The 21,782-nt window shown below is 37.3% G+C and overlaps 3 protein-coding genes across 6 annotated transcripts in view; 1 reads left to right on the top strand and 2 right to left on the bottom strand.

Annotated features, from left to right (window-relative positions):
* Positions 1-125: 125 nt before the first annotated feature.
* Positions 126-20,703, top strand: LOC307018294 (uncharacterized protein). Of its 3 annotated transcripts, none has more exons than XM_079648467.1 (9): positions 126-440; positions 10,143-10,228; positions 10,382-10,490; positions 12,034-12,096; positions 15,352-15,523; positions 17,208-17,316; positions 17,955-18,065; positions 18,426-18,498; positions 18,587-20,703. In XM_079648467.1, exons 5-9 carry the CDS (start codon positions 15,360-15,362, stop codon positions 18,673-18,675), a joined length of 546 nt encoding a protein of 181 aa, XP_079504593.1. In that variant the 5' UTR covers positions 126-440; positions 10,143-10,228; positions 10,382-10,490; positions 12,034-12,096; positions 15,352-15,359; the 3' UTR covers positions 18,676-20,703. The 3 variants fall into 3 exon arrangements, with proteins under 3 accessions (XP_079504593.1, XP_079504591.1, XP_079504592.1); XM_079648466.1 differs by lacking the exon at positions 126-440 and adding an exon at positions 9,257-10,068; XM_079648465.1 differs by lacking the exons at positions 10,143-10,228; positions 10,382-10,490; positions 12,034-12,096.
* LOC307017838 (uncharacterized protein) lies at positions 3,995-9,153 on the bottom strand. Of its 2 annotated transcripts, XM_079647676.1 has the most exons (6): positions 8,642-9,152; positions 7,558-7,603; positions 7,285-7,376; positions 6,282-6,392; positions 5,746-6,022; positions 3,996-4,914 (listed from the first exon to the last, which is right to left on the bottom strand). In XM_079647676.1, the coding sequence occupies exons 2-6, from the start codon at positions 7,594-7,596 to the stop codon at positions 4,705-4,707; spliced, it is 729 nt and encodes a 242-aa protein (XP_079503802.1). In that variant the 5' UTR covers positions 7,597-7,603; positions 8,642-9,152; the 3' UTR covers positions 3,996-4,704. The 2 variants fall into 2 exon arrangements, with proteins under 2 accessions (XP_079503803.1, XP_079503802.1); XM_079647677.1 differs by lacking the exon at positions 6,282-6,392 and having other exon boundaries at positions 3,995-4,914; positions 8,642-9,153.
* The window catches only part of LOC307018292 (Y+L amino acid transporter 2), a 41,278-nt gene continuing 38,763 nt past the window's right edge, over positions 19,268-21,782 (bottom strand). Inside the window, exon 10 of the mRNA XM_079648460.1 lies at positions 19,268-21,346. Coding sequence (XP_079504586.1) covers positions 21,252-21,346 — 95 coding nt within the window. The 3' untranslated portion in view covers positions 19,268-21,251. The remainder of the gene's footprint in view (positions 21,347-21,782) is intronic.

Here is a 21,782-nt window from a genome sequence, read left to right as displayed (position 1 = left end):
AATACATCTACATTCAAAAGGAAAAAACTATTAACATCTTTCTCTTTTGCTTTTTCTTTAAAAAAAAAACGTTTTTGTTTTTAAAAAAGAAATTAACTAAATGTAGAGCAAGTGTTTCAGCAGTTTTGTTTTTTTTTCAAGCTGGATTCAAACTTTTTCTTTGGATACAACGCGGGGCCGGGCATTATTTTTGCTTTGAGGAAGTAGCATTACAGACATGCCATTGCTGTTTTAATCTTTGTTTGGTCTTTGGGTTTGGTCCAGGTAACTTGTTGATTGACCTTTATTGTTGTCTGCAGCCACACCTCTCTCACTCCCTGGAACAGGTCACACGCTCTGCGGGGACACAACTGCTCTCAGAGTTCACTAGAGCTCCAACATGATGCTGCTGCTGCTGCTGGTGCTGCTGGCTGGATGTTCGCTGACTACTGTTCAGACAGGTGAGAACACAAGATCCTATTTGGATCTGAAATCTACATAGAAAAATCGTTACTAATTCCTCATTAATGTATACAGACAAGGTACATGAAACAATGTGAGTTGTAGCGTGAAGGCACAGAGCTTATAAACAATGCTTTACTATACCAAAAAAATCATTTTTGGTCAAGAGGTGACATTTTAAGCGCAAAACATTTTACAAAGATTATGATGTATCAGGTTTAAAATGTATACTGTATATAACATACAACAACATTCTAGTCTCAGGATAATTCACTATTAAAGCTTACAATAAAGCAAAAAGCCGTGAAGCAGAGAGTGCTTATAAAAAGAATATATAGAAATACATCATTTCATGGTAAGAAATCAAATCTTATATATATTTAATTTAACTACAAACTTTATGATAGATAAGGGGTAACACAATATGATATCATTATAAAGAATTAAATTCTCAAGCTAATTCAATATTAATATGTTGAGTCATGGTACACAAAAGTTAGTTGAACCGGAAGCCTATATATAGCATATAAAAAATAGCTATATCATCACATCATTCTTGGTCAAATACCTCTAATCTTATGGCAAAAATAACTACAAAACTTTATGATAAATAAAGGTAATTCAATATTAATACTATGTACAGTCAAGGTACTAGAACACAAAGTAATTTATAGCAAGGAAGGCAGACAATACAGCTTGTACAAATAAATTAGCTTTACAGTTTCATCATCAAATAGCTCTTATTTTATGGAAAAAATATTACAAACGTCATGGCAAATAAAGATTTAAAAAATGGATACAAACATTCAAGGCTCAATGTAATCATACAGTACATATACACGTATGTCAAGGTTCAAGAACATATACTTAAAGCTGGAAGGCACAAACCATGGCTTATAGAAAATAGCACATCATTTTGGGTCAAGTACCTGAAATCTTATGTTGAAAAAGCTACAAAATGTATAAGAATATAAGGTTTAAAAGTAAATACAAAATAAATAAAAACGTCTCAAGGTAATCCTGTATTATTATGTTCCACATGTAAAATAACACAAACTTAGTTAAAGATGGAAGGCAGAAAGCGTAGCTTATTAAAAACTGGTTATAAAATTACATAATGTTGTTCGTTTCCAGCGACACCCCAGACAAGCCCCGCCCCGCTGACCGTGGCTGTTCCTGTAGACCAGGGGTGCCCACACTTTTTTGGCTGGTGAGCTACTTTTGAAATGACCAGCTAACCGAGGTCTACCAACCAAAAATAAAAACCCAAATTGCAAGGGTTGCTGAATAACACGTTTTATTTTTACATGGGATAACTACAATAGGGCTGCAACAAACGACTAATTTGATTATCGATTAATCTATAGATTAATGAAACGATTAATCGACTATTCGGACTACTACTGTGTGCCTTGCACAATTTCTCAAACGCTCTTATTTAGCCATCAACTTTTAGATTTAGTTTGAGGTTGTTTTAGGCATGTGGAAACTAACAATGAAGACAATAAAGATGAATACTTGATTCAAAAATACATATATTATTAAATTAACTTAACAAATTGTGAACAAAATTAACATTGCTTTTTATTTGAATTAAATAAATAATATTTCACATCAAAAGAAACAACAATGTTTTAACAAATCTTATTAAATAATCTGATGACAGAACTGGAAACAGAATAGCTGAAACTTTAACAAAATAAATAACTCAGTTACCTCTAATCATTAACCCATGTTTGTATAATGTAGTTAACTCCGTGTGTTGCTGCTAGCATACATAACACCTGACGTGGAAACGTTACTCGTGGATGGGGCCACAGAGCTACTCGAAAGACAGTCGAACCCGTATGGAATCAAATTAGGGTCAATAATATTCACAAATTATTTCACAGTCTGCAGTTGTATATCACCTGTTGTGCGCATGTGAAAAGATTTTGTGCATGTGTAAAAAAGTTTTGTGCACACAGATATAATTTGCTCGTGTAAAAACATTTTGCAGCTGTAGAAATATTTTGTGCGTGTGTGAAAAGTTTTTGCAGATATAATTTGCACGTGTAAAAAAGTTTTGCAGGTGTAGAAATATTTTGTGCAAGGATATTTACAACAGTGAGGTTTCACAAAGTCTGAGATACGGACACACAAATTTCCTATCTGTGTGTGCGAACCTGAAGTTACAAGCTACAAGCTGCTATTTACGAGTACGAATTTTGACCCTGTTTTTACGCCTGAGTATGCTAGCCAATCAGCACGTTGCCCACTGACTAGCCAATCGGGACGTAGCACACTGACCATCCAATCATAGGACACAAGGTTCTAACGCGTTCGTTTTGCTGACCTGAGCCACTTGGAGCGTGCTTGCGGGAGTCAACATGGAGGAGCCCAAGGCGAACTCTTGTGGGACACAGGTGGGTTAATTACATGCTACCACGGAACATGCCACTACAGTTTTAATTAACTAACGTTACATCGTAATTAACTAAATATATCAAGACAGCTGTGCGTGCATCCCGGAGTTACTTAAATTGTATATTTAACGCTAGCTAGTTGATGTGGTCTTTGCTAATACTACTTTGTGCCACCCTCCTTTTTTGGGCTCAGTACTATCCCAACAAAGTATTTCCATTTACCTATATATAAAACAACATGGTAAAGCAGTAAAATACAGCTCATCTTTAAAAACGCAAATGTCATTTATTTGATGTATTTCCACAACCTCTTGTTGTCTTTGAATGCAGCCTCTCCATCCCAACTCGAACAGCTGACAAAATTCTGGGTAGGGTGGGAAATCCCTACAGACACCTTGAAGGTCCGAGTTGTGAAGGGGGCGTACCTGAAGTCTTCCACATGTTTTAGCACATTGCATGTACCTGGGCACTTCCAAAACTATGAGGACTTTTCCAAGCATGTGGAGAGCTGCATTGCAACCTATGTTACAGGCTTTGGTCTAGTTTAGATACTGCTCATCAGTATGATTCTGTTGCAAAAAAACATTGTTTCAGTGTTATGGAGCTTCTGCTTTTGTTCATTGGTGTAAAAAGGGATTTTGTCTTTGGTATTCTTTCACCTGAAAAGAGATCTCCATTTTAAGAATATCGACTCACAGAAACGAAACCTTTTGAGATTATTACTACTTCATTTGCTCCAGTGGTCAGCTCAAAATTGAACTTGAACATGACATTTTGTGACAGATACTATAACCTTTGCCTGGTACTCTTTTTGTACTGCATTTTGTTGGAAGGGCTGTTTGGATTGTGCCATATGTAGTTCTGGCACCTGGTTCAGGTAGTTGTAACCAATGGCATCATTCATTCTGTTAATAGTCAATATTTAGAAAATGGTCTATTACAGTACTTGTTATTGCTGATGTATTTACTTGAATCCTACAGCTCTTGTATCCAAAGATTCTAAGAAATAAACCATTGACCAGTGACTTTGGATGTTTGCTTCATTTCAATTTACCCACATTTTACATTTTTCACAACAATCAAAATTTGAATTATTATATTATATACCTTAAAATGTTCTGCGGCTAAAAAAGTAATTTCCATTCATAAACCACAGAACTGATCATTTGATGTGTAAACATTTCCCCGGGGACTATTTTGAATGCAGGTTGAAGTCTCTGAAAATGATTTTTTCAAGTCGTAGCGGAATGAACAGAAGTCAATGTCAGGATGAAAGGTAGGGACATTATTGTGAGTTCTAAAATAGAACATTATACTACTACTGTAGTATCTTTCATGTAACAAGGAACTGCATTAGCTAGTGGAAAGCCATGTTATTCTAAGAGTAACATTTCAGGTTACTACAAATAAAGTAGGCCTCTAAAATTGAAATACATTTATTTTCCCTTTTCAAAATGAGAATATAACAGTCATGCCCTATATATATATATTCCATCATCCTCTACCCAATCACCCCCACAAAAGTACCACGTATCTCCAGATGTGTTGGTGTTGAATGTTTGTGATCAACTGAAGGATGAAGTGTTACTTAAATTCTTCTTCAGCTAAATAAACTCTTTAAAAAGCCTCTTGGATCAGCTTGAAAAGTAGTCGTCACAAAGCTGAAAACAGGCTGTTTTTCTGACTTTGTAGAGATACGTGGTTTTCACAGGACAGAGACAAAGATACAAACACATGATGATCTTATAGAATATGATGCATTGATGGAGATTAAACTAGCCAACAGGATATAAAGGATTTATATGCAACTAATTACTGAATACTTCTTCCACTGCTGAAAGTTAGTATGCATTGTGCCTTATGCTTCCTGACTTGATTCAAGGACACCCTCTATGTAGTGAACTACAGCACTATAGATGTCTGCCCCAAAACACAATGAAGGAGCAGTAGGATTAAAAAGTTGATTCAGTCCTTCCAGTTCTTCGATGCCCAGGGGAGATGCCAGTTCAGGAACTTGTACTCCAATTTGATCCATGTCTGCAATTTCCACATCTGGAAAATGGATCCCCTGAAATAAAAAAGTAATCGGGTTTGTTAAAATAATTACATGGGATGACACCCTAAAACAGTGGTCAGGAACCTTTTTTAGAAATCATTTGGCTCCCAACAAATAAAAATTCTAAATGACTAATACAGTCCATTATTTATTATTAAATGATTTCCACCCCACTGATTAAATTGTTGTTTTGTCTTGACATGAACACTAAACTAGATTTCAATCACTTGACATGCATTACTGAACTGTAATTTATTAAGCCATTTATTTAGTTTAAATGTTATCCTTGTACAGACTAAAAAGACTAGTGCACTGCATATTCATTGCAGTTTTCAGGTGTTAATTTACCAGTGAAAGAAGTCAGCATCTTTTTTTCCTGCAATATTCTTTTTGAGGCCTACAAATTCAAAGAAAAATAAAATGAAAACAACTACAACAGTAGTTGTTTTCATTAGTTTTACATTTTTCGGATTGTGGCCTATGTCTTTGTATATCAACAAAACTATTCTATGCAACTGAAACTCTTGTGTTGCATAGCCCATTGTTGGCTTTGACACAAATTGTAATTCTGCTGTAGCCTGATTATGCATATGGTTATTGCTGTGTACTATTGGAAGATGCCTGGTAAAGTGAAACACAGTGGTCCTGGTAGGCTAAATTCCAGTTCCCGTGTGTTGCATTTTCATTATAATATTAAGAACAGTGTAAGGATTTTGTCAAATAAACATCTAACCAAATACTAACATTGTTATGACTTCTAAAAGAAAGCAAGGTGTGCTAACATTGGCTTCCTCCACAATGGTGAATAAAACACAGAACTACAAAACAGTTTTTCCCCTTTACCTCGAAGTTGTCAGGAGGGCTGACAGGGCTCTGACTCTTCCCGATTTCCCACAGCTGGTTAGGAGTGAGGTTACGTTCTGTTCGGAGTGAATGGTTATTCCAGCCATCTGTGAATGTGTCAAGATCTTCCTGAATTCGGGGCAGAAAGACATACTGAGCACAGAAAAGGTGTGTGCAATTTGCTGGGTCGAGCAGGCCATCCTCCTCTAGGCTGTGGAGCAGATCGTAATAAATACTTGACACGACATTCCACACGTCACGCCACAGGCGCTCTATCCTGAAAGACAGTTGACAAAAATAAATGAATAAATGCAGTCCGTAAACAATTATCACACCTTTACGTTGCAAAAAATGCAAATAGTAACTCAATGGATTTTTCCCCATCCCTAATAACACTAATATGTACATTAATCTCAGCAACAACTTTTAGCACCATAATTAATGGCAGCACGTCACTATTAAGCGATACACTAGCAAAAGATATTTTGACCAAAGAAAGCTTTATGACAGAAGCTACAACCATACACTGATATTACCTTTGATTATGAACACTTTTCCCTGAGATGATGCTTCCCCTGCCGCACCCACGAACGTCAAACATATGTCTGGCAATGTCCACATTTTCCACACCTTGGTCTCCTCTGACCCTTGAAATGTACAACCATACAGATACCATGTTAAGTAATTTGACAATGTGAAATTTGAATCTCTGTACTCTTAGAGCTGGCTGTATCTCCAGTTTTCTAAGTACAGCTATAGCCATTTAACAAGCTTCACTATTGGCTCCTGGCTAATCCCCCAGGGAACCAGCAGTTTTAAAGATTTTGTTACCACAGAAACAAGAGGTTTTAGTATGAGACTGAAACATTCTTTATGGGCACATCACTGGAAAGACCTACACATAATATTGGGAATATGTCATGAGGTCATGTAAAGTAATATAAACAAGGAATGAATAATCCAATCTCATTCTAAGGCCATACCCATAAGTGTCATCACTGGTAAAGTGTTGTTTCAGAAATGACATATAGGGGGTGCTAGGGCTTCCTGGGCCTTTGCTTAATAGGCACTATATCCCCAACTATCAATTTACAACTTTTCTTGTAAAACTTAGTGAAAAATCTGTTGATCATGTAGGCCTATAGACCTTTTTGAAAAGCAGCCATTTTGACATGAAATAGTAGGGTAAACACAGGTGTTACCAGTGATACTAATTAATGTTCTGTTCCATTCAGATCAAACAGTCAGGGTGCTGCTATTGTGCATGTTGGCTCACTGGAAAGGCTCTACTGCACTAAATAGAATGGAACCTTAATCAACTTAATTAATTTAACCTGTATTTACCTGCTAGTTCATGTCAATACGGCTGCCGTGACAAAAGTCTACCTTATTTTTATAAAATGGCCTAGACTGATACAAATCAGTGTTATTTTAACTGTATCAAGTGCACCTGACATTTTTCTTCATATTCAGTATTTCCAATAATCCAATGTTTACATGTAAAAAAAAACACACACAAAACAAGAAATAGCCTGTTACCTGGATGGAAATCCGTGTTTGTCCACAGCCTCAAGGAAGAACTGCAGAGCTGTTGAAGCCTTGTTGTTATTGGCTACTTGTAGGTACATGATCTATGAGAGCATTTATAGAAAGGAAAAAGTAAGCACCACAGAAACACAGTACTCAAATAACCTATTAATGAATTAAATACTGACCCCATACTGTATGTGCGTGATAATTAACTTTAAAAAATGGCATTTAATATCAATTCACTTTTGGTCAATTGTAAAATAAACTCCAGGAAGCACTAACCTTTCTTGAAAATCCATCAATTCCACCAAATATTACCATACCATATCTGCAAATTAAAAAGGTATTAATTGCTTGATGTATCCACACCACATCTTGTCCCACCAAGTCCTTTGATGATTGAAATAATCTTCGTGTCCATCGCCAGACCCCTTTTTGTGGTGTTGTGCTGAATAACATGATGTGATCGGCGCCTACATAAGATGACCCGCACAATGTATAGTGAAATGTTTATCTTTGGCTACAATACTGCTTGTGTTTACATTATATAAAACATAGCTGAGGAAGAGCATTTATTGTTATAAATATGTTATTTGTGTCCTAAATATTGCTTATTGGTCTTTTAAATGAATGAAGTAAAGCTAATTTTGGCCTGAACTCGAGCAGTGAGGCATGTGTTTCAGGTTAAAGCTTTTGAAGTTCTGCCCTTTTCATGCAAAAAAGTATAATGCATGGACTGTAGAGTATATGAAAAAAATATAGAATTATATTTAAACAAATAAAATAATTAATACATAAATCAATCATATACTGTAGAGTATATGATTGATTGATTTTTAAGAAAACATGAATCGCTCATCGTCTATTGCAGCGGGTTGTAAGGAGCATTTGTGTTGAGTAGGCCATACAGTTATTTATGATTGATTATGAAGATCGTATGGTTAGCCCACTTTACCGTTCCTTTTCTGTTCACTTGCTTTATTTTCCAGCTGACGTGAACACAAGTCGGATTGGAAACTGAACCTTTTCGACCTTTGGCTAACTAACGTTACGTTACCTTCCTCTCCATATTAAATGCCCGGGGCATTATGTCAGGAAGCACCCGACAAAAGTGTTGCATTAATTTCTTTAACATTAACGTTACTCATTCAAACGGCACAACAACAACAAACGTTAATTTAGCCAACAGACTGTAGCTAGCTAAGACAATAGCAAAGACCACATCAACTAGCTAGCGTTAAATATAAAATATAAGTAACTCAGGGATGCACGCACAGCTGTCTTGATATATTTAGTTAATTACGATGTGACGTTAGTTAATTAAAACTGTAGTGGCATGTTCCGTGGTAGCATGTAATTAACCCACCTGTGTCCCACAAGAGTTCGCCTCGGGCTCCTCCATGTTGACTCCCGCAAGCACGCTCCAAGTGGCTCAGGTCAGCAAAACGAACGCGTTAGAACCTTGTGTCCTATGATTGGATGGTCAGTGGGCTACGTCCCGATTGGCTAGTCAGTGGGCAACGTGCTGATTGGCTAGCATACTCAGGCGTAAAAACAGGGTCAAAATTCGTACTCGTAAATAGCAGCTTGTAGCTTGTAACTTCAGGTTCGCACACACAGATAGGAAATTTGTGTGTCCGTATCTCAGACTTTGTGAAACCTCACTGTTGTAAATATCCTTGCACAAAATATTTCTACACCTGCAAAACTTTTTTACACGTGCAAATTATATCTGCAAAAACTTTTCACACACGCACAAAATATTTCTACAGCTGCAAAATGTTTTTACACGAGCAAATTATATCTGTGTGCACAAAACTTTTTTACACATGCACAAAATCTTTTCACATGCGCACAACAGGTGATATACAACTGCAGACTGTGAAATAATTTGTGAATATTATTGACCCTAATTTGATTCCATAAACCCGGTGCATTCCTCCGTCTGAATGTGGTGCACTTTTGCTAAATGTTTAGACAAATTGCTCGTGTTACCGCCCTTACATGCTAAACACTTTTGGTGACGAGCATTGTCCACCTCAAGACGGATAACATGTAACCACACCTTGGAGCGCTTCTCTCCACCATCTCCTCCGTTTGTTGCTGCATGTAGCAGATGCGTGTGTGTAAACTGCCCCGCCCCCTTGCAAACAGACGGGGGAGAGAGAGATCTCTTCTGGATTGGAAAGATAGAAAATACACCGACCATAGACGCATTTGTTTGTCTTTTTGCATGTTAGAAACGAGTTGGCGACACTAAGACTAAAAGATAATGTTTGTGTAGCAATAATACATGACCTTTCTCTTTCTCAACTCGCTACTCGGAGGGAAGTCGCTGTCATATGCCTTGTGAACACTCCGATAATGCCTCTCCACGTTACCTTTCTTTGGCAGAGCGACGCTTGCTTTACAAATAAGGCAAATAACCTTTGAATGTGACATCACAAAAAAAGATTCTCCCTCCCATTCTGTGTGGAAGTGGTATGTCTTTAGCTTTTTGCTCGTTCCCGCACTCATTTTGTTGTTTGTCTCTCCCGGCACTTGACTGATTTTGTATCGCTTTGCATTCTGTGTTAACAGACTGGAAAGCAATAGGTCGCTTTTTCTGTCAATCAAGTCAACTCCTGAATTAAGTGGCAGGGAGGCCAAAGGAGGAGGGATCAAAACCTGTTTTGTCTATTTTAACGGAGCTGGATTTTTTTAAATTTATGAATGACTCGCGATCTACCAGCATTGCCCCTGCGGTCGACCGGTCGACCGCGGTCGACGTACCGGGCACTTCTTCTGTAGACGGTAAGTGCATTCAGGCTTGCATCATTTCATTCAACCTAACGACTGACATTACTTTAATATGTATCTTTTTATAGGTCCCACAGCTTTGGCAGTCCTGGTGGCGGCTCTCCAGTCCACCCAGGAGCTGAATCTGACCAACATAGGTCCGACCCTGCAGGAGGTAGCTAGCCTCGCTCCGTCTTCACAAGTCCATATTCATGTCCAACTCTCTTTCTGAAAACATATCCTGAGAAACATTGCAGTACTTAGTGTTTTGTGACATTCTGTGCAGAACCTGATGTGACCAGAAAATGAAAATGATTGTGTCTTTCAGCTGCACACTTTAATCCAGCAGTTCGCACCTCAGGCCAACTTCAGTCTGACAGTGAAGGAAATCACCAAAGTCTGAAACCTCAGTGGACCCCCCCTCCGACAGCCCCCTGGTTTATTTGCTTATTATTGTTCAATTCCTTGATGAATGGATATGTTATTTGATCATTAAATTGCTCTACGCTTTGCTTTTCCAGTAGTGTGGTCTATAGGTTTTAGTGCATGTAAATGGTCTGCAAAAAATAAAAAACCCAAAGTTCCCTCTCCCACACACTCTGCCTCTGCCATGCCTGAAACGCCTCCATTGGACTCATCTGTTTACTTCTGTAACATAGTGACATCACTATGTAACACTCGTGCTTCTATTGGCTATCTCTCCAACACATTGTAAGTGATACGCTATGTACATCTTTAAGCAGTTGACCAATCACAACAGAGCGGGTCGGCTAACCAATCAGAGCAGACAGAGGGTGAAAAGAGGTGCTGCAGCACAGGCAGTATGAGAAAAAGAAAGAGCTTTTTGAAAATTAAAGTATGGAGACATGTGAGAGTAGAGACACAACATACAAATATAAACCTGAACATTTGCAGAGTATGGACTCTTTAACTCCACCAAACTGAAAATAAATATGTGCACCATGAAGGGCATGTTATTCTCAATAGAGTTATGCAAAAATGAATAGACCTAAATGTCGTCAATGTTAAAGTATCAGAAATTATATCAAAATGTGTTTCTCCCAAATGTCCTGTAACCATGGTTATTGAACTGGAACCCTTTGCCAAAGATGTAAATGTGCATCACACATTGTAAATCATGTTGTAATTGTACAACATATATATTGTGTTTTTTGATTTAACTTGCTTTTATTATCTATTTAATTATATTAACTAATAAAGTTATCCATAACTTTGTTGTTGGTTTTTTGTTTAAAATTCAAACATTTGAAACCATGTTTACGGCTCAAACAGCCGATTTATTTGGACTAGATGATCCCAGAGAGTCTATAGATTCTTTACAACACCGTTTTAGATTTGTGAAACCTTAATTCTATTTGTGAAAATACAAAAAAGGGAGATTTCACTGCTTTTTAAAAAAAATCTAGACCACAGTGGACCAGGTCCTGATATTTAGTCCTGTCTTCCCCTGTGCTCCATGTCTGTTTTTCGTCGTTTCTCGTCTGCCTGTCTCTTTGCTCTTGTCCATGCTACCTGTCACGCTCCATTTTTGTTCCTGAGGTTTTTTGTCCTGATCCTTCCTCGTACTCCCCCTGTTTTGGTATGTTAAGTTGTTCCTTGTTTTCTTTTTTCATTCAGGAAAATAAAGCTCGCTTTTTGTTACCTAACCTTTTAGTCCTTTTACTGCATTTGGGTCCTATTTTTCCCCAACCCTGACACTGAGTCTGCTTCAAATGAATTGATTATCCTCACAGGATCATTTTATTAAAGTTAAAGCAAAACTTACTAAAGCATTCTAACTGTTTATGCTTTAACAGCAATTAAAAAATGATCCAGTCATAAATAATTTGCACCGCGTTGCTATGAGACACCACAGCGTGTTCTCAGTGCTTTTGGCCAACTGTTTTTGTTGTTCTGCTTTCTGATTGTAATGCATGACTGTGCCAACGTGTGTCTTCTCCTCCCTGCTCTTGTTTGTAGGCTGCACCTGCTTTTCAGGAGACCAGGCCTCGCAATTATGTTCTTTCTGCCAGTGCATCAGCGGTAAGAGTCCATCACAAACTGCAGGGTTTGTCACCCAGCAGGAGCTAGGCTAACATGCTAACAGGCACAGAGCCTTACACCACACTCCAAAAGACAGATTATGTAGCTCACATCAGGGCACAGAGCTGCTGCAGCCTCACCTGACCCAGCAGTCAAAAAAGTCAAAAAAGCACTGAAATCTCCCTTTTTTGCATTTTCACAAATAGAATAATACATATGCCATTAATAACTGTAATATATACCTGGCTGCTAAATCCTAAGAACTGTTACAGGATTTGCATTTTGAAAAGTAATTTCTTTTTTTTTCTTTTTTTTATTATATTTTTTATTATATCATAACTTAGTACTTTTTTTTTAACGTAACAATGCAAATGTCCCCTCTGTGGGACTAATAAAGGTATTCTTATTCTGATCCTGAAGTACATTTATTTTGCTATAGTTGCACTTTCAGCCAATAGAGGGCAACAAAGGCTAACAATGAAAGTTATGGGAATCATTTTTGCTCCAAAGCTAGATGTTTTACCCATCAATACTAAAAAACGAAATATTTTCTTATTTTTTTATTTTACCTTTATTTAACCAGGATAGGTCTCATTGAGATTAAAAATATATTTTTCAAGAGAGTCCTGGCCCAAGAATGGTAACAGCACAGTTTCAGACAGTTTTATAGTTACAAACAATTAAAAAACACACAATCACAACACAGTCATAGACCAAGTTTAGCCAAAGCATTTACAGACACAGCGGCCTGCTTCAAGGTCAGTTAAAGTTGCTTTGAGTGTTTCTAATGAGACCAGCTCTCTGAGTTTCAGCTCAGTTTGAAGCAGGTTCCAAGCTTAAGGGGCAGCGTAACTGAACGCTCTTTTCCCAAGTTCAGTACGGACCTTTGGTACAGTTAAAAGGAAAAAGTTCTCGGAGCGAAGCCGATAGGATCCTGTGCATTTTCTATTTATGTACATCCACAGATAAGGGGGAAGAGCACCAAGAATAGCCTTATATATAAGGATGTGCCAATGTTTCAGTCTACGCGTGGTCAGGGAAGACCATCCAACACGAGTGTATAGATTGCAGTGGTGCGTCAAGGATCTGAGGTTTGTGATGAATCTCAGTGCACCGTGGTAGACGGTGTCCAGCGAGTGAAGGCACTGAGAAGATGCATTCATATAAACCACATCTCCATAATCCAGCAAATTCAGAAAGGTTGCAGACACTAGTCTCTTTTTGGCCTCATAGGAAAAACAAGACTTTTTTCTAAAGAAAAAACCTAATTTTATTCTTAATTTTTTCAAGAGTTCCACAATGTGTGGTTTAAAAGAGAGCGAATTGTCAATTATAATTCCAAGATACTTATACCGCAACACAGATTCAATCTCCGTCCCCTGCAAGGTGGTGATAGGAGGAAGGTTCAAGACCTTGGCTTTTGCTTTCGAGAACATCCTTAGCTTTGTCTTGGCAGTATTTAAAACAAGTTTCAAATGTTGGATTGTACAATGTTAAAAGCATTCTGGAGCTGACAAAGAGCCTGCTTCGGGGTGGACGCAGAACAATAAATAACTGTATCATCAGCATAAAAATGCAAATTTGCATTCAAAACATTGTTATTAAGACTGTTAATGTAAATAATAAATAACAATGGTCCCAAAACAGATCCCTGTGGCACACCCTTGGATACCTGAAGAGATGTTGAAGTTAAGCCCTCTGCCCGCACACACTTTGATCTGCATGAAAGATAGTTCTTAAACCAACAGACAGCCTTACCTGAAAGACCGATACTAACAAGTCTTTGTAACAGTAAGGCATGATCCACTGTGTCACAAGCCTTTGACATGTCAATAAAAAGTGCTGCGCAATGCTCTCTATTGTCTAAGAAGTAAATAAGATCATTTACTACTTTTAAAGCAGCTGTTGTAGTGCTGTGTTTTTTCCTAAAACCAGATTGAAACTCAGATAAAATATTATTTGTTGATAAAAACTCCTTCAGTTGGAAATTGACAAGTGATTCCAGTACTTTATTTAAAACACATAATTTGGAGATGGGTCTGTAGTTGTTTAGGTGAGTGGGGTCACCCCCTTTTAACAGTGGGAGAGCAAAAGCAGATTTCCAAATAAGGGGAATTTCGTTTGTCTCCAAGGACAGATTAAAAAGATAAGCAAAGGGCAAAGCTATAAAATCAGCTGCTAACTTTAAAAAGTACGGCTCCAGGTTGTCAGGACCTGCTGACAAATTTTTCAGGGCTTTATGCGACTCTGAGACGAATACTGGAATAAAATTAATTAAAAAATATTTTATTTGCACCGCCACCTTTATCGGTTCTGTTATCTTTCTATCTTCTCAACAATTTCCTTTCATGTTAAGAAGGACACAAAGAAATCCCTTCTGTGTTAGATGCCGTCGTTCAGAGGCAAGGTGAGCAGAGGGGGGATGCTGAAGCCAGGAGTGGTGGAGGTTAAACTGAAGGACCTCCAGACCCAGAACTCTACCCCCCAGGATTAACTGCAGCTCCTCAGATCCCATTCATCTGGATACTGTAATATCATCATGCACTTGCAAAATGTGCAAATCTAAATCCATGATCCAATCTATCTGGAAAAAGGCCTGTGCAAGCAAAGAGGCCCTGTCCGCTGCAGACTCTGAAGACTCTTTCTATTTCTGGCTGCACCCTCTGATCACTATCACGGATGAGGACTTTTGTTTCAGTGCGGGAAAAACCTTTTCTGACTGATAGGAATCTAGGTCATGAATAAGGAGGCGGTACCAGATACAAAATAGGACATTAGACATCCATGAAGATATGTTTCTTTCCTAACTTTTTATTTAAATGAATGAATGTAGCATAGCATTTAGCATTAGCATTAGTCTTGTATTAAAACTGTTCACACTTTGCTCTGTGGAGAGTAGCTGTTTGGAATAAAAAATGTTACTTTTTTATTGTTTCATCAATTTCTTCAAAGCTGTGAGCACCAGAAAAAAAAAAACTCCATTAGCTTTCCATTCATTGAGAAGGCAGCAGTAATTGTAGGGACAATTATCTCAAAACCTCTGCAAATAATATCCTAACTATCTGCATGCAAACACCAAACTGTTCAAATACAAGAATAAATCAATCAAACTCTTTATTCGACTGTCCTTTAAATGACTATAAAACCCTCAGTCAGCGAGTCTAATTGTTGTAAACACAGATGTCTCTGTTACTTGTGCTGTAGTGCTCTCCCATGCTGTGGCTCTGTGATAATCAATGATACCGTCGTCTCCAGTTCTCCACATGATCTGTGGTCCGCTCTCTAAGCCTTGGGCAGATCGGGGCGACACATTCAGAAGACGTGGAGATCGACCTGCCTGCAACATGGACCTAAGACTCCTGTCTGTGGCTCTTCTCCTGGGGGCCACGTTCACACTCTCCCTGGCAGATACCTGCAAAGTCAAGTGGTAATGTAGATTTGATTAGTACAGTGTTTATATATGTATATATATATATATATATATATATATATATATATATATATATATATATATATATATATATATATATATAATGTTTCGTTTTTTTGTTTGTCATGTAACATATTAATGTTTTGACCTTCTGTTTAGGATGTAAAGGTATCTATTTAATATTTTATTTAAAGGTAGACATTTATAATATGTTATGAATGTCTATTTTGTTATATAATACAACATATAACATTTGACATTAATAACATATTAACGTTTTGCCATGTAAAAATGAAACAACTGTCAGGTGGTGTTATTGATTATCTTTGCAAAAGAATGAATGAATTCAAAATTCAAAATGAATTAATATAAAGTGTATATATGTGAGTGTGTGTATAAATGAATGAATACATCTGTGTGTATAAATGAATAAATACATGTGTGAGTACATATAAGTGTGTGTTTATATATATATATATATATATATATATATATATATAAATATATATATATATATGCAGTATATATATATACATATTAAATGAATAAATGTGTGTATATATATAAAATAGTATCATTAAATAATGCTGTCAGATGAATGAAATACACAGTAATAGTCAAGGTTATATTCAATATTCTGCATTTACACCAGCTGATAAGATATTCAAAACGTTTTAAACGACATTTGAGGATAGACACAGGCTATTTATAGATGATGAAACACCAATAATAAAATCTCAAGACTCTTCGATATGGCTTTGATGATAGGATCGTTTACGTCAACAAATCCTTTGGAAAGACAAAAAACAACTATTCAATATCCTGCTTTACCGCGACCGCTAAACTGCCGAAGATGAAGTCTATGACGCTATCGCATAGAGCTACGTCGATCCTTGCGTAATGCGGAAGTGGGCGTGGTTACATCTAAACTGGGTTGGAAAAACGATAGACGCGCCCAGGCCACAGAGATGCAAAATGCCCCATCTCTATACAAGACACACAGATTTGATTGATGTGTAGCCTTTTTTAATTTTTGTATCATTGTGGTAATTTTGTTTGTCTCTTTGTTTTGTTTTGATTATATTTGAAGGTGTTAAGATTCTCTTTTGATTCATTTTGTGTCTCTTTGCAGTTGTTGTGTGTCTCTTTGAATGTTTTGTGTCTCTTTGTTGTTGTGTGTCTCTTTGAATGTTTTTTGTTTCTTTGTAGTTGTTTTTTTACCCTTGTAATAGATTTTCTTTGAAGTCAGTTTTACAGACATCTAAATGTTTCTCCTTGTGAGGGACATTCTGTAGAGGAATACCATACAGGCCCCTGATACTTTTGGCCCCTCTGTCAGTGATTTGTTCACGCTGCAGATGTTAGTGTCACAGAGTAAATTGTGCAACATGTGACCAGCTGGACAGATAAAGCTTTATGGTGGTTTTTGGGATGCGTGAAACCTGCTGTGTAAAAGGGTGAAACGCATGTTAGACAAGGTACTTAGGAAGTCAAAGAACTGTGCAGCCACAATTCTCATGCATTTTATCTTGGGAGACGACAGGACTCAGTTAATCATGTTCGTGCAGAAAACGAAGATCAAAAGAATCTAAATGTTATATTTTATTTAATTTCCTGATGCTTTGAACACCCTTAAGCAAGTGTTGCAGTACCAACTGACGCCCACTGCTCTGCCCTGCAGGATGTTTGGCATCTCGTGCGCAGATGTGACTGAAAAGCTGGTGAGCCAGATCAAAGCCTTGCAGATCGGGCAGAGCTGTCACTATGAAGGAGAGAGGTGCTCCTACGAGGTCAGAAACACAGCAGTCAACCCATTCATTGAGAATTAAGTATTATAAATATGGTATTTCTGTAAAAAATAATCCACATTTTCAGCATTCATTCAACCTAAAGTTAGAATCAAGGCAGCCACCAAATGATGTAAATATTATAGTGTTTAGAAATACAAATGAATCCAAATGTGCATTTTAATTTGTTCACAAGTGACATACATACATAAAGCTATACTTGCCTGCAGTAGCATCAGCAGCACTCTGCGTAACAATTACAATCTTAAATATGTCATTCACCTATTCTTTCACATCTTGGGCAACAGATGTGGGAACATGTTGTACCATCTCTAGTTCACAATTTACTTACCCCAACTATGTAGCATCAACATTTGTTAAATTGTTGGTTTCTTGGATGTAGTTGAAGATACAATTTTTTTTTTAATGTAAATACAGTATATATAACTGCTCAGTGTGGGCATAATCACACTTGTAATGATTTATGTCTTCATAGGATAATTTGTAATTGATGACAAAATGATGCACATTAACAAACAAGTGCTAATTTCTGTGTAGAATGACCTTGTTGTGGATGCTTATTTGGCATTATGTTGTGTAGAAAGTGTCTCTGACCTGACTGAATGAGAAATGCTCTGCAGCTTGTGTCCACAGCTCCTTACCTGGTGAAAGCCACGCACACGTCTCCAGATTCAAAGAAGGTCACCGACCTCCAGTTTCTCCTAGAGCAGTCCATGGTCTGCAAACTGACTGTAAGTGTCCTTTTTCTGAATGATACAATAGGCTAATGCTCATACGAAACTTCAACTCTGTTAAAAGAACATTTGTATTTATTACAAACTGTATAGTAATAACCTTTTTTTGTGAGTCTAAATAGTAAATGGTAATTTAATAATGCAAACAAAGAGTGTCAAAGTTTAGGTTAAGATATTGTACTCAGTTCAAGTATCTCACAGCTTTGATGAAACATTGAAACCATTAGTTGGATAATGTGCGTTCGATTGTGGAGAAATTATGTGAATTAAAGCTACTGAAAGTGTTGGATTGAAGAGTTAAAAAGATAAATCAGCTTCTGTTGTGGTGTGCATCTCTGATATCCTGATGTTGTGCAGGGAGACGCAGAGTCCTCTAAAAATGCAGCGGAGGACAGCACAAACTACTGCAGCCTCCAGAACCTGATGGATGGTTTGTATTTCATTATGGAACTTCATTCACTATATTACTAATTCACCTCGATCAGTGTTCGCTGACGTGTGCTGTGTCCTCTGTTCAGGGAGTGACCTGATCAGCGCTGAGGGATACCAACAGTTCAGCAACAAGTGGATCTGTCCCGGGTTCGAGGCCGCCAACTGCACCTTATAGTCACTCCATATCCCCTCATCTGTGGAATAGTGTAGGACTTCAGAGAAAAGCAGTTCTTAAGTCGAAACCCAACATTGATTTTTTCATGCACTGTTCAGCTTTGAGAGTTGAGTTTATTTTATTTTTGTACAACAGGAAAACGACTGACTACAGTAACTACATTTAGTTTTTTTTTGTTAATAACTTTTGTCTATTTGTAAATTAGCAAATTACTCCTCAATTCATAAAAAGTTAGCATGAGATAATACATGATTTGCATATTTAAACATACCATTTGACTAAACTTGAATTGTCTTAATGTAAGCAATCAACTAGGCAGGCTTTTTTGTTGATATATATTGTCGATTAGAAGCTATTTACCTGTTGTGTCTCCCCTTAAAATTGATCTTTCTGTTGTATTTCTAAATACCTCATTAAGATTTGTGTTCATAACATAAAACATTGTCAATACTGTTACTTACATATTCTACTAGTTGTTTATTTTAATGACAGTTGCAGGATATTTTACCATCTGTTGCTTTGTTACAGTGTTTAGTGTTGTATGAATTACAGGTTTTCACAAATTATTTGAATAAACACACAACAATCCCAGTCTGGTTGACAGAATAAAAACGAGAATGTATTTATTGCAAAGCTTTCAAGACACTACCAATTACTGTGAGTGCTCAGTCAAACAGAACACCAAAATGGATTCTGAAAACATTTAAGGTGAGATTTTCAAGCAGGTCTAGATGATATATAAACATTGTCAAAGTATCAAAACGCTCTTAATCAGTAACTGTTTCTTTAGATGAGCCGCCAGGAGTTAAGTTAAAGTGGACCTATCATGCTATATTTAAATAATATAGTGTAGGACCATACATAAGGCCTATTTATACTTTTTATTTTTCAAAATACCAAACAGATCATGCATTTTAGCCATTCCTCATTTCGCTCAATTTAACCCTGTCTGTGCATGGGCTGATTCTGTGAGAACAGCACCATCTACAGGCTTGGCATATGTACTACAGCGTCTCCAGCGCTTTCGAACGGCTATGTCCGTGGCTGTCTCCTCCTGATTGGTGGAGTTGGCCCAATAGCCGTAGCGCCACTTCTGTGACGTCATAGAAGTGTTCAAATCTGGATCAGTCTGTATCAGATCCGTTGCAGCCCCTTTTTACGAGATTTGGGTATTGGCATATTCATGTATAAAAGACGTACAAAAGTGCATTTTGCATGATAGGTCACCTTTAAGTTAGCAATTTCACAAATATACACATATCATATGGCAGTAATGGTGCCCAAACGCAGACAGGACAGACGAGCACAAACCAATCAAAGCAGACTGGGCATTCTAAGAAGGCCTTAAAGAGACAGGTGCTAAAATGGAGCGTTTCAGACCGAGCGTGAATACAGACGGATATTCAGACAGCTATAATGAGAAGAATAATGTGTTTTTCAAACATTAAAGCATGCAAACCTGTTTAAGTCAAAAATGCAAGTATGAGGCTGAAATAGAGCATAATACTTAAAAAAACAGTACAACCAAAGTCACAAAAAAACGGAGTGCATTTTAGACAGATTTTTTGTATACGCATGTAGGTTTAAAGTGAAAAACACTTTAAACCTACATGCGTTACGGTTAGAAACACAAACCCTGCAGTGCAGTAGGCTCGTCATACACACTGTTAAGTATAAATCATGCATGATTATTGCAATGTAATGCCTTGTTGAGCAGATACAGATAATAAGAGCTTCTGGTAAGGTGTAAATATGAATGAATCTGTTGAACTCTGCACTTATTATATAAACATTCATCTTATTCAACATAACAAATTATTTCATTTTGGAAAAGTTTGACCTTTTACATAAATATCATTTTCTAATGCATATGAACACAAACTCATGTCCATCTTATAAATGGTACCATAAGTATTGGTCCATTATCATTGGACACCTGGCCCTGCAGTTACAGTCTTACCATGATGAAGCAGCTCCCCCTCATGGAGACACTCCGCCTGCTAATGAGACTTTGTGACAGGAAGTGTTCTGCTTTTACAAAAAACTGCTCTAAAATATGTACCAAATGACAGTAATTTAATCAAGTGTAATGTCTGTTTGTTATGTGTTGCGTTATTTGAGGAAAAGCCTTATTAAAATGAATTCTTAACAGAAATAAAGACAGGGTCATTAAGTGTTACATTATATTGCAATGCCATTTAAGGAAAAAATCATAATAATAACACAGCAAGTCCTCTAAAATAAAATATATATATGAGCCCCATATTTGTTCCATAGTTGTATCACCTTCTCAAGCAGATGCTCCTTGATGTCTGTACAAAAATATACAGGATTATTTCAGAAGAAAACAACAGTTTGCAGTTCCTGCTCCTTCATGGTCAGTCAGTTGAGATGTCGGCAATTTCTTTAACCCGACCTGGGAGAAGTAGTCCTCTCAAATGTAACGGTCCTGCACCTCACCCCTTGGCCCATGCCAGGCTTTGCTGTTCTGCGTTCTGGGAGCAGTGAACGTCGACACATGGACAGGATGAGGCCTACTGCAGAGAGCCGGCTGCTGAGCGGTGTGTGTCTGCAGCTCACTGTGCTTTACTGTCTGCTGTTACTTCTGTCTCAGGGTCAAATTCAGTCAAGCAGCAGTAGAGCAGCTTCTGGGTGTTTATGGTTGCAAATTCTGGAGGAGGAAAGAGGGAAGGAGGGAATAATGTGGAGAGGTCAGTTACAGCTGGCTGATCATGACGAGTAACGCTGTATTTTGAAACTAAAACAAAATCACGTGGGATGAATGGGTGAATTGATATAGCACGTAGGGCTGTATAATGCTAAACATGTAGCATGAAGGATACTTTTTTTTCATGATAAACATATAGCATGGAGACATGAGTAATGATAAACATAACACGTATATTTGTGTAATGATAAACATGTAGCATTCATGATAGTTTGATTGTTAATATGTATGTAGCATGAAGGATTGTGTTACGATAAGCATGTAGCCTAGCATTTAGCATATAGGATTGTTTAATGATAAACATGTAGCATTTAGCATGTAAGATTGTTAGTGATAAACATGTAGCATGTAGAATTGGGTAATATTACTCACTGACAGG

The sequence above is a fragment of the Notothenia rossii genome, assembly GCF_949606895.1.
Source record: "Notothenia rossii genome assembly, chromosome: 9".
In the NCBI taxonomy this organism is placed as follows: domain Eukaryota; kingdom Metazoa; phylum Chordata; class Actinopteri; order Perciformes; family Nototheniidae; genus Notothenia; species Notothenia rossii.
This window is presented reverse-complemented; position numbering and strand designations above follow the sequence as displayed.